General features: G+C 41.7%; 1 protein-coding gene across 2 annotated transcripts in view; it reads right to left on the bottom strand.

Annotated features, from left to right (window-relative positions):
* The window catches only part of coro7 (coronin 7), a 125,689-nt gene that overhangs the window by 2,432 nt on the left and 107,534 nt on the right, over positions 1 to 15,723 (bottom strand). Inside the window, exons 10-28 of one of the 2 annotated variants that reach the window (XM_026164950.2) lie at positions 8,664 to 8,718; positions 8,501 to 8,558; positions 8,258 to 8,403; positions 8,071 to 8,169; positions 7,887 to 7,991; positions 7,616 to 7,775; positions 7,320 to 7,495; positions 7,071 to 7,179; positions 6,901 to 6,987; positions 6,350 to 6,492; positions 6,023 to 6,127; positions 5,621 to 5,706; positions 5,377 to 5,518; positions 5,204 to 5,293; positions 4,989 to 5,105; positions 4,717 to 4,852; positions 4,489 to 4,580; positions 4,288 to 4,374; positions 433 to 517 (exon numbers count right to left, since the gene is read on the bottom strand). In XM_026164950.2, the coding sequence (XP_026020735.1) occupies positions 433 to 517; positions 4,288 to 4,374; positions 4,489 to 4,580; positions 4,717 to 4,852; positions 4,989 to 5,105; positions 5,204 to 5,293; positions 5,377 to 5,518; positions 5,621 to 5,706; positions 6,023 to 6,127; positions 6,350 to 6,492; positions 6,901 to 6,987; positions 7,071 to 7,179; positions 7,320 to 7,495; positions 7,616 to 7,775; positions 7,887 to 7,991; positions 8,071 to 8,169; positions 8,258 to 8,403; positions 8,501 to 8,558; positions 8,664 to 8,718 (2,078 nt within the window). Of the gene's footprint in view, positions 1 to 432; positions 518 to 1,725; positions 3,325 to 4,287; positions 4,375 to 4,488; positions 4,581 to 4,716; positions 4,853 to 4,988; positions 5,106 to 5,203; positions 5,294 to 5,376; positions 5,519 to 5,620; positions 5,707 to 6,022; positions 6,128 to 6,349; positions 6,493 to 6,900; positions 6,988 to 7,070; positions 7,180 to 7,319; positions 7,496 to 7,615; positions 7,776 to 7,886; positions 7,992 to 8,070; positions 8,170 to 8,257; positions 8,404 to 8,500; positions 8,559 to 8,663; positions 8,719 to 15,723 lie in introns of those variants that run through there. The other variant, XM_026164947.2, reaches the window with a different exon arrangement.

Below are 15,723 nucleotides of genomic sequence, written 5' to 3'. Positions count from 1 at the left end.
AACACCGGCTGCTAATTTAGTATTGTTGCTGACCATGTCCATCCCTCCCTGCTTCCAACAGTCCTCAGATCTAAATCCAATAGAGAACTGATCTGAGGAATATTTACAGCAGCTTCGTGAACCTATGCCATGAAGAATTAAAGGCAGACATGAGGCCAGTGAACATGTAATGGTGATTAAAAAAAAAAAAATGCTGATCAGACTTGTGACTTTGTGTGCAACATTTGTCTGAAAATTACAAAATGTGCTTCTAAGGTAACTAAAACTATAATGGTGTGCACAATTTACCTTACAGCCAGGGTGTGGCCCTATATTACTGAAAGTAAACTGATACTTCTTATATTACCTTATGCCAGGTGTTAAACTAGGTTAGTACTTTGTAACAATGTATTCTGCGCAAGAATCGAATAATCGACTAACTCCGGGTCATACCTGCGTATTCTTGTCGCAAAGCACGAGCGAATGCACGTCCCACCACCTGAACTCCCATCACCACGATTTGTGCGAGATATTTAGCCTACAACAGGAGAAAAAAAACATCAGGAATGACGGAGTTAATCACAAAAAACACCCAGAAGTGACTTTACAGTCAACAACACCTGCATTACATCTGTAAACAGCGACACGCTTTCCACACACGTCTACATCCTTTCTGGATGTGACTTTACTAAAAACTGTTTAAATTTAACCCTAAATCAAATTAAAGACCTCTCAGTGAAGAGGAGGCACAGCTGTCTTACGTCTTATGTGCGACAAACACACAAGGGAAGCTTCCGGAATAACCGCAGTCTCTAACAGTGTTGGCACATTAACACAAAAAGTATCAAATGTACTCTTACCATGATATAATAATAACAACAATAATAATATTAATAAAGCTTCAGCTAACAGCACGTCTCTTCTGTTTTCACATGCACGCTGAAGGTTACAGACAGGTCAGAGTTCAAGGAAGAGTCGACAATATCAAATTGAAGACGGCTCGGCTGGACGGAGAAAAATTGAACACTGACACCTGCTGGTCGGGAAGTCAAAGTGCAGTTTTCATTCAAAACAGTAAGACGATAAAATTAAACGAGTATACATGACTAAACTCTACTGATTAAAATAAATATGTTGGTAAATGTTCCTTGACACTGTATAATGAGCAATAAAAGAATTCAATAACTTAAGTGCTAAAAAAATAACTGTATGTTGAAAAACGCAGCTTATAAACTGTTTGACTCACAAGAAAAAATGGTGATGTGAATTAACACAGGACGGAAAAAGTCAGGCCAAACAAAATAAAGTACATATGAAGTTATAATGAACTGAAGCTGCAAATACAGTTTAACTGCAGCTACTGTTAACCATCATGGGCATGAATTTTATGGTACTTGGGGCTTTTAATGATTTCTTTTACTGGGCGTTCCAACAGGATAATGCTTCCAAACTCATATCAGGATAAAGTAGGCTAACATTAAACTTCTGGAATGGCCTTCCCAAAACCCAAATCTCAAAGCTATTTATATTTGTGGATTAGATTTAAAAGTTTAAAAGTCCAATTTAAACTAACTCTACCAATTCTGCCAAGTACAGTGGTCAAAAATTCAGCTAGAATTATCCCAGAAACTTATTGATGGAAACGAAACCTTGCTAAGGGACATTAAACCAAATGTTAGTGGGGATTTAAAAAAAAAAAAATCACATATCGACTAGTTTTCTTAGTCATACAGAGACAAGCAGAAATGAGTTTAAAAGGTGTTTATTGCAAGACAATGTTGAAAAAAGTAAGACAGAAACAAAACAAACCTTTACTCACTGTATAAAAACAAATGGAAGGCAAGTTTATCTGATCCAAAAGTAGGAAGAAAAAGTATGGCCTTTGAGAATCACAAGCACTTACAGTATACATCACAAAAAACCTGACGACACCTAAGCAAAGTAAACATTTCGGTCCATCAGAGGTTGTAAACAAACTTTGTGAGATCAAGCCTGAATTACTGAAGGTACCGCTGTAGCTCTACAAAGAAACTACATGACGGCTGCATTGTAAATTATTATTAATACTGTACTGTTGTCTAATTAACACCATCATAAGTTGTTAGTAGGAAAAATTAGATACTAAAATTAGCTCATTTAATGAGGGAGATCCCCGAAACAGTCAGAACACCGACAAGAGTCTAAATTAAAAGTTAATCTGCCCGATAAATAAAAAGAAAGACACAATCATCCTTAAGTATATAAAGCCCTGTCTTAAAACTCAAAAGCAAGTGGTTTATTTGTATTGACCTTTGATCGCCAACTATGAGACTACTACTGGCCATAAATTGAATCATATGTACCTGGCACCTAATTATGCTAGAATGGCTTCCGAGGCAAATATCAGCTAATAAAGAGAAGATAACGTAATGTTGCTGTAAATAGAAACTCCAGCTCATGGCTAAACATGAAAACTGGCGAACCTGTTTTATCCTCAGCGTGGATTTTTGCTGCTAAACTTGTGCTTGTGCATGTGTGAGCGTGTGGATTTAACCCAACTTAACAGGAAGACAATTGGTTTTATCAGCTGGGTGACGTAAAAATCTTTTTTTTTTTTTTTTGCCATATAACATTTTTTATTGCAGAGCTGAGCACGCTGCCATGACTGGCCAGTATAAAATACAAGCAGTGGTCCACTGTGTAGGTACAGGTTGTTTTTTGACATGTAAACCTAAACAAACATTTTCTTTTTTTTTTTTTGTACTTCAGGATACTGCCAGCGTGTATCACATTATCAAACCATGATCACACAGAGAGAAAAACAGATGAAAAGTACATGTGTGATATTTAAAACTTGCTTGATGTGAGAGTAAACCACGGGTCGGCCTGGTTTTGAGCACTCAGAGTTAACTGGTAATGTAGCATATAGCACTATTATTGTTCCTATGATTGTTCTAAAGCAATATGACTGAGATGGCTTCATTGTATATCCTGATAAATATTGCTGTACTGGATGGTGATTTCTTCCCATTAATACTGTGAAAAGAGTGATATTATTTCTTTATGCACACAAAAAAATGTTTTTAACCCAGAATGATTTCAAAAAATCAAATTTGATGATATAGAAATCAACAGATGATATCATGCATACAGTACTGAAACCAGAAGGTTGTACAGAAGATAAGGAGTTGTTTTTTTTTCAAAAAATGATGGAGTTATTGTGCAGTAATGATGCAGCAATCTGTGTGTGCTCAGTAGGCTGAGATGTACACCGATGAAGTGACTGGCAATATAACACTGGAGCTGTTCTCCTCTATCTGCTGTTGGCACGGCGACTGGACCAAAGGCACATCCCCATTAATCGTCCTAAATGACAAAGAAACAAAAGTTAGCAAAAGTACAACCCTGGCTTGCAACTTACCTTCAGTCTCTACTGACCCTTCTGTCTGACAGTAATCACAGCAAACTATTTAATGCATTTAAAAAAGTGTTGACAGAACATCCATGTTTATTGGTCATAAAGCTTTCTGGGTCAGCTGCAAGGGAATAGAAATCCGAATTTACCTCTTCAACACCATGCTAAAAACAGCGGAACACCTGACTGTCACAGTGTAACACAAAGTCAGTTAAACTTCAGCGATAGCAATCTATCCAGTTAGGATGCATAAGCTATTGTGACTCATTGTGCATCGCATCTGCTTTGGTGCAAATTAAAGTGAAAACAGGTGCGCTGGAGAGAAAACAACAAGACATCCTTAAAAATGGGATGTTGTTATCATTTTTAGCCTTTATTGCACAGGACAGTAGAGAGTGGATAGGAAGGAATGACAGAAAATGACACGCAGGCCTCTGCAGCCTTTTGACCCACACATGCTCAATCAGATGAGAGTTATAGTGGCCTAAAAGGGAATGGTTTTGCAGGTGGTGCCGACACACCACGGTGCTCTCCTTATCAACTCCTGACTGATTTTTCTCAAGTTTTGCGCTGTCATTACTGGTAACACGAGACGGCACCTGCAGCTCGTTCAGGTTGCTCAGGTTGTCCGGCTTCTCCCGATTGTTTGCCGTGCCTCTCAGCACAGTTTCCAGTGTTGAGGGTGTGTTACACAATGTTGCACAGTGCACCTGTTGTCACTTTAATTTGAGCCAAAACAAGTGAAACAGTGGTTTACGCTTCCTAACTGCAGAGATTGATGCTCCTTGAGGTTGACTGACTGATTAAATGTGTTCCTGTTAGTTCAACATCAGCATTTTTGAACCAATCAGTATTTATTCAGAAAGAAAGAAACATCAAAGTCACACATTCATATTTTGATCACATTCACTTACCCACTCATCTTCATCCACCCCCTCATAGGACTCTTGTGGTAGTGGGTCATCCATATTTCCCAGCTTAGCCACCATGGCATTCAGAAGCTGGATCACACACACATTTATTAATAATTTATTACGTACTGAATAAGTATTAAATACTTAAACTTTGGAGATCTATTCGAAATAAAAGTATACAGTATTTGAGCTTCTTTTCACCTCGTCTTTCTTCTGTTCATCAGTTTTTTCCTCCAGGTAAACAGATGAGGGAAGGTATTTCCTCACTGGAGCCTCTTTGGGGGCCTCACTCACTAGAGGATGGGGAATAAACATACCAAGACATGTCTAGTGCTGACACGCAGACTGTAGATGTAAGAATCTTGATTTGGAGTGACAGGCATGCTAGATAAGGGCATGTGTGTATATGTTTTGTGTCGTTGCCTGCACCTGGCGTCATGTCTTTAGGCTTCAAGCTGATCTTTTTGTGTTGGTCGTTGGAGCCGGAGAGCCAGGCAGAGCCAGTAAGTGCTGGTTCCCACCACACCGCTGTGTCTGAGTACACATCATCCTGGAAAAACTCTTTCTGGAGACACAAAAAAGCCATACACAATTAGGTATACAGCGTCTAATAAGAGCTACAGTTACTTTTTAGAAAAAGCATCAGGAGGGGAAAGCATGTAATGTTCCAAGTTGGCCACAAGGTGATGCAGTTGGCTCACCTTGACCCTTGGCACTTTGAAGGCCACTGGCTCTATGGTTGTCTTGGTGAGCATCAGTCCAACAGCTACCTCCACATCGCGAACATTGCACTCAGTCTTAGGCAGAAAGGCCAAACCCTGCAAACAGGAAACATTTTGATTTAGTTCAACGATATCCAGTTAACTTAAAAAGAAGCGGAAAACAATGAATGAAACAAAGGGAGCGATTGTGACACCTTATGTGGTTCGGGAGAATTGAAACTGCTGCACTCAATAAAATATGGATCTTCAGGGACGATCTCATAAATGTACACTCTGGTGTCACCCTGACAAAGAAACACAGTCAGGTTAAATCTTATTTCATGGAACAATGGCTATGGAGAGTAAATATTTCTGTTTGTGTGCTCACTTTTCCAGTTAGGATGACGACACTGGTGTCGGGGTCATAGTATGGGATCAGTGTGGAAGGGGAGACGTTTACAGGAACACTGGATACGGCCCCAGAGGACAGGGAGCTAGCAGAGTACAGGTACAGTCCTCTCTCACTGCGACTGTAGAAGAAGGAAAAGAGTGAGTAGACAAGTTCTCCTGTGACTTTCTCGTTGGTGCTCCAACAACCTGCCTGCTTAAAAACTCTCTGACATTTGCAGTACCTGTCAAATCCAGACACCAGCAAGTACTTGCCATCACAGACCCACACCACACGAGCTCCCCTGTGGCCCTCAGGCCCCGGGCCCTCCTGAAAGAAGAGCGAAATTAGCATTTAAGTGTCTGTCGGTGTCCCCAGATAGGCAGACTTAACGACTTAATGGCTTTAAGGAAATCTGAGCACCTGGCGAAAATACATGCAAGCATTTCTTTGAGCTGTAAATCATGTGAAACTACTGTAGTAGAGCCCAAGAATATCAAATAGAGCTGGAAATGAGCACAACAAGTCGATATGTTGTAGGAGTCTGTTTCTTAGTGTACTAGAATTCAAAAACAAGGCTCAGATGTGTGGATTTGTCCTATTTTCACAAAACACAAATCATTTCTAGAAAGTTGGTGATACACACCTGCACAGGTGAAGTGGATTTGCGAGGATCGTAGATACGAACTTTCCCATCCTTGCAAACTGTAGCCAGAAGCTTCCCATCTGGGCTCCACGCCATGCCAAACACCTGATGAGATCCACAAAGAGGAGCACAAGAGAAGATGAAGAAGAAATCAGGAATTTTAAGATGATCAGGTTTTCATCAGGACATTGTATGGAAACTGATCCAGATATCCAAATAGGTGCAGACAGTCTGCACATACGGCATCATTTTCTTTGGCTTCTTAAACACAGAATGAAATCACAAAGTGTTTCTGTATTTAACCTCATGTACTTCTTGATCACTCACCTGGTCCTGGTGTCCATCGAGAACTTTGACTTGTTTTCCGGTCTCTAGGTTCCACAGTCTGACTGTGAGATCATATGATGAAGAAACCAGGAGTCCACTGGCCAGAGGGTGGAACGTGATGGAGTAGATTTTCTCTGTGTGGCCTGCAAAGTGTCGCCTCAGAAGTCAGTATTGTCTGTAATGTTGTTAAGGAGCGTGGTGCGAATTTCTTTTTGAACTACTTTTGAAACTCAAACTTAAATGTCCTCACTTTAACTTTGATGCAATCTCAGGTACCGTCGATAACATCACAATGTAACCAAAGCACAAAATAACTGGTATCACTGCAGTTAGGACCTCCTTCACCAGGCTCTCTACTAACTGACTGCTCGCAGTCAGTGGCAGTTTGGCTAAAGTTCTGCCTTTTCAGTAGAGAAATGCACCACACGCACTCTCAGATCATCTCTCTTTTTCTGTAAACTACAGATTGGAGGGAATGCAAAGTGTATTGCAAGGGAACACGCAGTACAAACATCTGCATACCTTCTAACTTGCAATAAATAAAACTCTACCTTGCATGATGATCTTAGGTTCAGTTAGGGTCTCTTTCAACCCGCCTTCTGGTACTTGCCAAACCCGGATCTTAGCATCATCACCAGCTAGCATGCACAGAGAGAGAGACAAGCAGGTTAAATACATACTGAGACACTTCCAATTTACCCTAAAGTGCATATGCACTCACCGACAGCAAGTCTATGTGTGTCAAAGGGGTCCCAAGCAAAGTCAGCCACATTGACAGAGTTTTGGATGGTGGGCAGGGCTGTATCTGGAAGTTTGCCAGGCTGGGAGCGCTGAGGAAAGGATTAAAAATACTCACACACATAGATACAGCACACAAATGTCTAATTTCTCAATATAACTAACTACAGGGGAAAACGGGATCTGCAGTTTTATTAAACAACATCCCTCTATTTTTCTTCTGCTGCTGTACCTCAAATACGGCAATCTGTCCCCCGGAGATGGCGAGGGGCACTGCCACACGTTGGCGGTTGACACAGAAACCGTCACACTCGCCAGGTGTGGTCAGGTTGAGGCCACGAATGTTGGTGATGTGCGTGTCCCGGTGCATGACTGTCCCCTGGATATGACGGAACTTGGAAGTTGGCCCTGAATAAAAAAATAACAATAATTCAATATTAACAGTTTACTGTGTAAAGAAAGATAAAACGCCAACATGGGTAAGGAGAAATTAAGAGTGTGCGTTTGTGTTTTTTAATTTGTTTTTACCCATCAGGTTTTGGAAAGCCTTGGCAGTCTGGCTGGGACTGGGGCTGGGAACAAAGCCTGAGGAGAGGCCGGAGGTGGAGGAAGGAGAGCGAGATGGTGCGGCGCTGCTGCTGGGAGTGCTCAAAGGACTGCTGGAGGTAGAGCAGTCGCGAGCTTGATCCTGTGGGGAAGAGAGATGGGATTACTATCCTCAATCCACTGGTATTTTAAAAAGAAAATCAAGTTTAAATTGGGAGATTTTGCCCATCTTTTGAATAATTGTGCATCTCACCTCCTTGCTCCCTCCACTGGCCACTTCCTTTTTTGCAGGTGTCTGTTTTGCTGGTGCTGCCTTTTGTTTGGGACGTTTGTCTGGGTGCAGGCTAATTCTCTCCACCTACAATAAAACGAACAGCTTGAGCTTCCTGTGCAGCGTGAAGACTGGATTAAGCTTTTTGAAAATAGGGATCACGTACCTGCTTGTTCCCTCCCTTCCACCACTCCTCAGCAGACATGGCTGGGGTTGTGCCCACCGTGTCTGGGTAAAGGTCGTCATGAAACTCGTGACCTGAATTCTGGAAGACAAAAAATGAACACGGAGAACTTAAAATAAGTCCATCACCTTTATTTGCGAGCTGTAAGTATTGCTGTGCATCTACACACCTTGCGAGGGACCTGATAGCTGATCGGCAGGATGCAGCTGTCTGTCAGCTGAAGCACACGCACAACTTCGCAGGACATCACATCCAAGGCAAGCTTGGGGACCAGGGCAACGCCTTTTGTTGAGGTATCCGTCAGACAGTGGCTGACTATGGATGTGAGAATTAGAAGAAGAGATGGATCAGGATACTAGGAAAGACGACTGGTTGTGACATCTGTACAGACAGATAACAAACAGAGCTTCACCTTGAGAGAGGAAAGGCTCGGAGGAAGAGACTTCAAAGCAATCGATCCCAGTGTTTCCCTGCATAAGAATCAGAGAGGTGATGTTAATGGTGTGGTCATTCCAGCTGATATTTAAAAACATAACCAATAACAACAAATTTAATATTCAAGCATATATTTTTACCATGCCAGCCAGTAGAAGCAGACCTGTGTCCTCATCAAATAGTGGGATCAGTGTCCTGAAAGAAAAGAGACAAGAGAGAAAGAGACATTAGAAGCTGACATTCAAAATGATATACACATTTGCTTGGTAAATGAAAGGGCGCTGGTTCAAATCCCTTCAGGGTTGGGTCAGGAAGGCGTAAGATTCTGCTACAACAAAGCAGGGGGAGCTACCTGCTATGGCAATCCTCTGCCTTTGGCTCAGCAGAGAGTGGCTTGTCATTCAAAATTATATACACTCAAGTCCTCTTTGGGTTTAAGCATTAGTGAGCTGCCACTAGATGGTGTAGTATGTCCATTTATTTGGTAAAGGAGGCAGTAGAGTCCTGAGGCTAGCTACGGCTCTGAGAGATCCGAGAAACCAGTATTTTCTCACTATTCATGTTGAACATGGAATAATTTACAGAAAAGCCTAAATTTGTTGGTGAATTTAAAAGCATAATAAGGAATGCAGTGATGGAGACTTTCTTGCAGATGTTTCTTTTGAGAAGCTGTTTAATATTTGGAAGTTTTTTTAAAATATGCGTTTGTATTTTTTATATTGTGAATTTATATTTTTGTTGCATTTGCAACTTTTTAGAGACACTTCTGTTATATAGTTGTAACTGTGGCCAGGTTTTGCTCTCAGTGGGACTTCCTGGTAAAATAAATTTAATAATAACATGACTTGTTACTGCATTAAAACCAACAAGGTTGTGACGATAAGTAATGAGAGGAGAGGAGACCATGAGGCAAATGCCAGACATTCCAAATGTTATTTAAAAATGCAAAACATTACTGGAGGTGAGCGGGGAGGAGAACTGGAACTGGGAACAAGTTTCGTAGTTTATCAACATTATGATTTGTTAGATTAAAAAGATTTTTTTAAATCTCCAAATCCAGCTTTTATTATCAACACTTTTTCATTAATGTTTTGTTCAAACTTTCTAGTTCAACCTTGACCTTTCACCCATGCACGCTGAAAACAAGCCCACAGTCACCTGCCTTCTCTCATGATTTGAGTGAAGAAGATTGAGGGCTGCGGAAACTGAGCAAGCCATTTTAATCAGCAAGGAAAGGACAATTGGATGTGGTGACCAAACAGGAAACATTTGCGCAAACACTGGCAATGCTGACAAACATCTCCTGTTCTCCACCTCGGTGTCTGCTCTTAAATCTCCATTTCCAGTTTAGCTTCCAGGGCCGGTCACAGACGGGACAAGAGGACAGGGAGTGCTGGCTGATCCAACCGCTTCCCATTACAGACCACGGATAGTCTGATTGAAGTGGAGAGGCAGTCCGAATGATTGGTTTATGATGAAGACTTTGTGTAATGGTGCTATTCCAGGGGAACGCCACTTGGCTGCCTGCACATCAACTGAGACTGACAGACTGGTGATGTAATGCTTCAACTATGACAGCATAATGACAGACTTAGTTTGGGTATCTTAAGTGACAGGGAACGGAGACACGCGAGGGTTTATCGTGTGTACATGCGCGAGAGGTTCCAGAGAAAGAATGTATTTTGGATGAATTTGAGAATGGAGTTTGACGGCCACAGACTTTAACAGTTTAGCTAAGAAACTTGGTTTGCAGTGCTATCAAACAGGTGATCACACACCCACTTTATATTACTCTGCACTCACCCATTTCCTCTGATGCGCTGCTACTTTCTAATCTATAACTAGTTTCATGCAAAAATTCAATAAATAAAAGCATTGCTCCTTGTGCCAAAAAGCTGGCACCGCCATGGCACCACAAAATTGCCGGTCCCAACATTGAACCCCATGACGTCAATAGCTAAGAGTCCACTATGATTTTCTTCCCATACAAAGTATTCAGCTCTTAAACCTGTTGAAATATCAGCTGCTTCGCAAAAGCCACAACGGCAGAAATGACCCAGCGCACATCAAGGAACATAATCTTTTAAAACCTTTTAAGATCAGTCGTCTCCCTCCAGAACAACGTAACTGTCATTTTAATGTTTTGTTCCTTAAATGTTTATCCAGTAGGTGCAAGTCTTTTTTTTTAACGAGTGTTCCCTGCTCTTCTCATCCTCTTATGCTCTTTCTTTCTTTCTGTATCAAAAACTGGACGAGTATCAGACCTGTGACTTCTCTGTTCCCCCAACATCCCTGCCTGTATCTCAGGCCTGTTAAGTCAGCGAGGGGCGGCCACGCTTCATTAGGCCGACTCCGTGTTCCCATATCCGAGACGCTCCACAGGGAGACCCTAAACACCTCCATTCCCACATCCCTCTCGCTGCCTGTCCTCCTGTCCCTCACCCGTTCAAGCCTTCCTCATTCAAAAACACAACCTTGCTTACAACCGTGAGCTCGCTTTGTCCTCCACAATCCCCAATTATTTCTCCAAATTGCCTTCAGTTTTTCTGAGGTCTTATCTCTGGTTTTCTCACAGTAAAAGTACAAGTCAAACATCCACATAACAGGAGCGGAGCTTTATCACTGATAGCGGCCTGTGTTTACTGTCGTATTTCATGCTCCACCTCACCACAAGAGCATTTTCCCACACAGGAAAACTCACGCAAAGCATGCATGTGCATATTTACACACACAGATTTACAAGATACACAGGCTAATTACGCAGCTTAATGATGTATGCATACATGTATTATTAATGACACAGTGCAGTTAGATTCACAGGACTGAGCTTGTTATGCAGATCCTGATCACACGGGCTGATTATGAATGAAAGGAAAACAATTACAGGGCTCATTCAGGAGAGGTGCGAGTGTAGCAGTGAACGCAGCCAGACATGCTAATCCAGACATAAGACCTTTCCAGTGCTGGGTGTGTGCTTCCAAGTTAAAACCACATGCACTAATTAGCCATCAAATAATACTGCAGAAGAGAAAGAAAAAGAGAAAACCAAACGAGAAAACTTATTACGAGTTATTATAATATCAGCTGGAAAACATGACAATTCAGCAACCCCGCCTTGAAAGATTTAACTTTTGCCAGACTCTTCTCAGTCGCATCTACACCCACTAACATCTTAACACCTTTCAAACTCTTGCAATGATTTGCAACGAGCCGCCCGGTGCTCCCAAATCCCCCTGGCTTCAGTCTGTCACTGGGACTCTGCTCCTGTCAGAGTTTACACAAAGCAGAGCACAGAGAGCACGCCTCCTGTCTCGTCTGCCATCGCCTCACACTGCTGCCTCACGCAAGCCCAAATGAACCATCATAAAACAACCTTCTGCCCCATGACAGCAGCCTTCATCACCAGCAGATATGATGGGTATATTACCCCAGCCTGCATCTGTGTGAGTGAGTCTGTGTGTGCGAGTGTGTGAGTCAGAATCAGCACAGGTATAGTATTATTGTGAGAATGTGCTGTCATTTGATAATGTATGAGATAGTGTATTTTATTGGAATAACTGGCTAATGGAGGGCCAGACAAGCAGACATGTGGATGAAAGACAAGTGCAGAAATTGTGTGTGTGTGTGTGTGTGTGTGTGTGTGTGTGTGTGTGTGTGTGTGTGTGTGTGTGTGTGTGTGTGTGTGTAAATTGATTGCTGTGCCCATTCTTAATGTTCAGTGACTGGACATTTTTGCTTGGTTGAACTCCATCAACCCTGAAGTTTCTTTCCAACTTTAGCTGCAGGTGCCCAATTATATGCACTTCCCAAATCTTGTGCACGCCAAAAACACACACACACACACACACACACACACACACACACACACACACACACACACACACACACACACACACACACACACACACACACACACACACACACAGTCCTTTCAGCAGCACACTGAGGTGCATGTTCTTGTACCGTATGTTCTTCGGAAATATGAAAATGCACACCCACACAATGCTTGTGAGTGTGCAGGCACATCCAGTCACACTGATGCTATCAGACACACACAGTACTGTTACAGTATAAAGAGTATAGGTGGAGCTAATGGAAGCAGCCTGTGGAGGTATAATGTTATGGGTTGAGCTACGACCAGATCTGTATCACTCAAAGGGACCTTTCTCTGTCGTGTGAGATCACGGCCTTAAAGCTTGGCTAACCTTACACACACATGCACAAAAACACACACACAGTAGACAGCTCAATAAGCTCCAGATGACAGGTAAGAGCTAGCCAGAAAGAGGATGCCTTTGAGGAATATGAAACCAGCTCAGTTGTTGTAGTCTTATTCAGACTGGATGGACAAACACTCGAACTATTAACTATTTTATTGAAATTCGCCCTCTCGCTGCTGTTAATCCTTCTATAAAAGGGTTCTCCTTTTGTCCTTGTTTAAGTATTCTTCTTCACTTGAAGTGAGAGGCTAATTGTAGAGGATGCTGTATGCTTGTAACCATGTGCTAGACCTATAAAATACTACTTTTCATGACGAGAACACTCAGAGTTCACCAAGTTCCACCAGAAAAAAGCCATTTTGACTTTATCTTGAGTCACAGCAGTGGAGAGTGTCCACTGTAATGTTTGTATACAATATAACCTGCCTTTTATTCACACCATCCGCCCTACTCCCATCTTCTTTATCAGTGTCCTGGTTATGTCATCCCCGTCAGTGGGAGTGATGGGTGCAGCGCTATCTCTGAGTTCACAGATCAACAGACCCTTCACCCTCAATCGGCCCACTTTATCAGCCCACCTGCCTCTACAGACTGAAAGCTTCAGCTTGTCCATCTGTATCTGACTGATTCACTGCAATCCTGCTGGTCAGCTATCTATCGGACTATTTGGCCACAAAGACTCTTGGGATAGGTCAGAGCACATTTTAGCAGTTTTGAATCACTGATTTTGAAGCATGAACGTGGTCTCCCCAGCAAATCTGAGAGATGGATCTGTTGATCCAACTACTTTTCACTGAAGTGTGGCTGTCAAGAAGCCATTCTTAAGGAAGGGAAATGGGGAGAAAGGACTGAGTCATGCCAAATTATACAAGAACGACTGAAAATCAGTGTCAACATATCTTATAAAGCGATGTATTCAAATTTTGAATACAACAGTGAGTGTCTACAGCCATCTGTAAAACACGGTGGAGACTCTGACATGGTTTGGGGCTATATTTTAGCCAGTAGGTTTGGGAATCTTGTCAATATTGATGGAAATATGAACGCAGAAATGTACCATCAGATTTTTAATCCATCACTCAGTACCATCTGGAAACCATCTGATAGACAACAGCTTCATTTTTCAGCATGACAATGATCCCAAACACACCGCTCATGCAGTGAAAGCATGCCTGGATAGAAAAACACACAATGGAACCCTATCAGTCATGGACTGGCCTCCCCAGAACAAAAGGCAGTCACATTCAGAGCTTTGAATGTCAAAAACTGAGCTGGCTTCATATTCCTCAAAGGCCTCCTCTTTCTGGGTAGCATTTAGGGCTGCCACGATTAGTCGACTAGTCACGATTACGTCGACTATGAAAATCGTCGACGACTAATTTAATAGTCGACGCGTCGTTTGAAGCTTTGTAAGATCCCAAAAGACGCAGGAATAAGTAGTAGGATTTAAGAGTGTAATAACGGACTGAAACAGAAGATGGCAGCACTGCATGTACAAGGATGCCAGCTGCCGTTAAACCCCGAAGAAGAAGAAGCTGTCTCCCAGAATTCATAGCGCAGTTTACAACAATGGCGGCAGCTAGTTAGTTTTAATATTACTCTCATTATTCTTTCTGGGTCACAAAATAAACGTTTAGGCAAGAATGTAGCTGTGTAAACCTCAAATATCTGCTCAGTTTATCAAGACACCAAATATTTTCAAAAGCGCTCCGACGTTTTCTTTACCCACTAGCTCGATAGCGAGCCGGGGGCAAGGCTCACTAGAGCCCGTGAGAACACCGGACTCCCCGCAAATCGTCTTCAAACCCACCGCCGTCTTTCGCTACTCAGGTTAAACATGATATATGAGTCACTTAGATAACTTAAAAATGTTATTGTTTGGCTTTTTTAGTATTTTATTTGTTCCTGAGTAAATCTGTTTGGCTGAGATTAAAGTTGAAAAGAGATTAAAGATGCTCGAGAATATACTCCGGTGTCCCGTTATATTTTAGATAGCAAGCAGTTTATTAAACTCCACCGAAACAATCTACAAATTTCATTTAAATTTAATAAACTATCATCTTGTCTTGTCCTCGATGGATCAGCGATTCTACATTAGTTGTCCCCTGGTCACTACGAATATCTGGGAAAAGGTTCATGACATCTGATATTGTTCTGAGTTTCACATAGAGCAAAATAGATACCATCGCTTGTATGGCTGTAAAGTTACAGCTGTAATGACCGTAAAACCTTCAACTAGGTTTTAATTGTACTTTTGACTTTATTCTATCTGTTCTCACATGTACAGACATAAAGTAGATTAATAATGTGGCATATGTACTGTAGTATAAAATTGATTTGTAAAAATATCTGGTGTGATAACCATCTGGCTGTAACTAAGAGCTGTATCTCCCATCTAAAAGTGTGACCATATAAGCACATGCTTTTCAGTTATTTTCACTATCTGATGAAGACAGTTCATATGACCGGCAAAATATCTACTTGTTCTCCTGATAACCTTGCCCTCTTCCTCTCTTTATTGCTTTCTGTGAAAGGGCACAACCTTCCTGTTCTAGTGTTATTACTTTTGTGTAAATGAGTTGGACACAGCTAATGGTTTTATGCACACTTGCGCTGCGGGTGCTAACATTACCTCGATAATGAAGGGACTGGAGTGGAATAATCCACTGATATTAAATGGGATTCACAGAAGCTGTAAGCTTGTCTCCAGGATGGAAAATTCGAGGTTGGTTTATAATGTACTGCTAACGAAGTATGTGAAATTAAAGAAAAGGGAATACTTTTCATAGGAGATAATCCAAGTGAAAATGGATAATCATGGAAAAGATCACCTAAAAAGTCAACAAAAGCTTTGGAACAGACAAATGCTTTCAAACTATAGCATCACGATCCATCAAGGGTGCCAGACGCAGGCAAATAAACAATACATCAAAGCTGACGAACTCTGTCACCTTTGTAAACTGACACAGCAATCAAACCT

Source organism: Astatotilapia calliptera, chromosome 4 (genome assembly GCF_964374335.1).
Source record: "Astatotilapia calliptera chromosome 4, fAstCal68.1, whole genome shotgun sequence".
NCBI classification, from domain to species: Eukaryota; Metazoa; Chordata; class Actinopteri; order Cichliformes; family Cichlidae; genus Astatotilapia; species Astatotilapia calliptera.
Note: the sequence above shows the minus strand (reverse complement) of the source record. Positions and strands in the feature narration are given on the sequence as shown.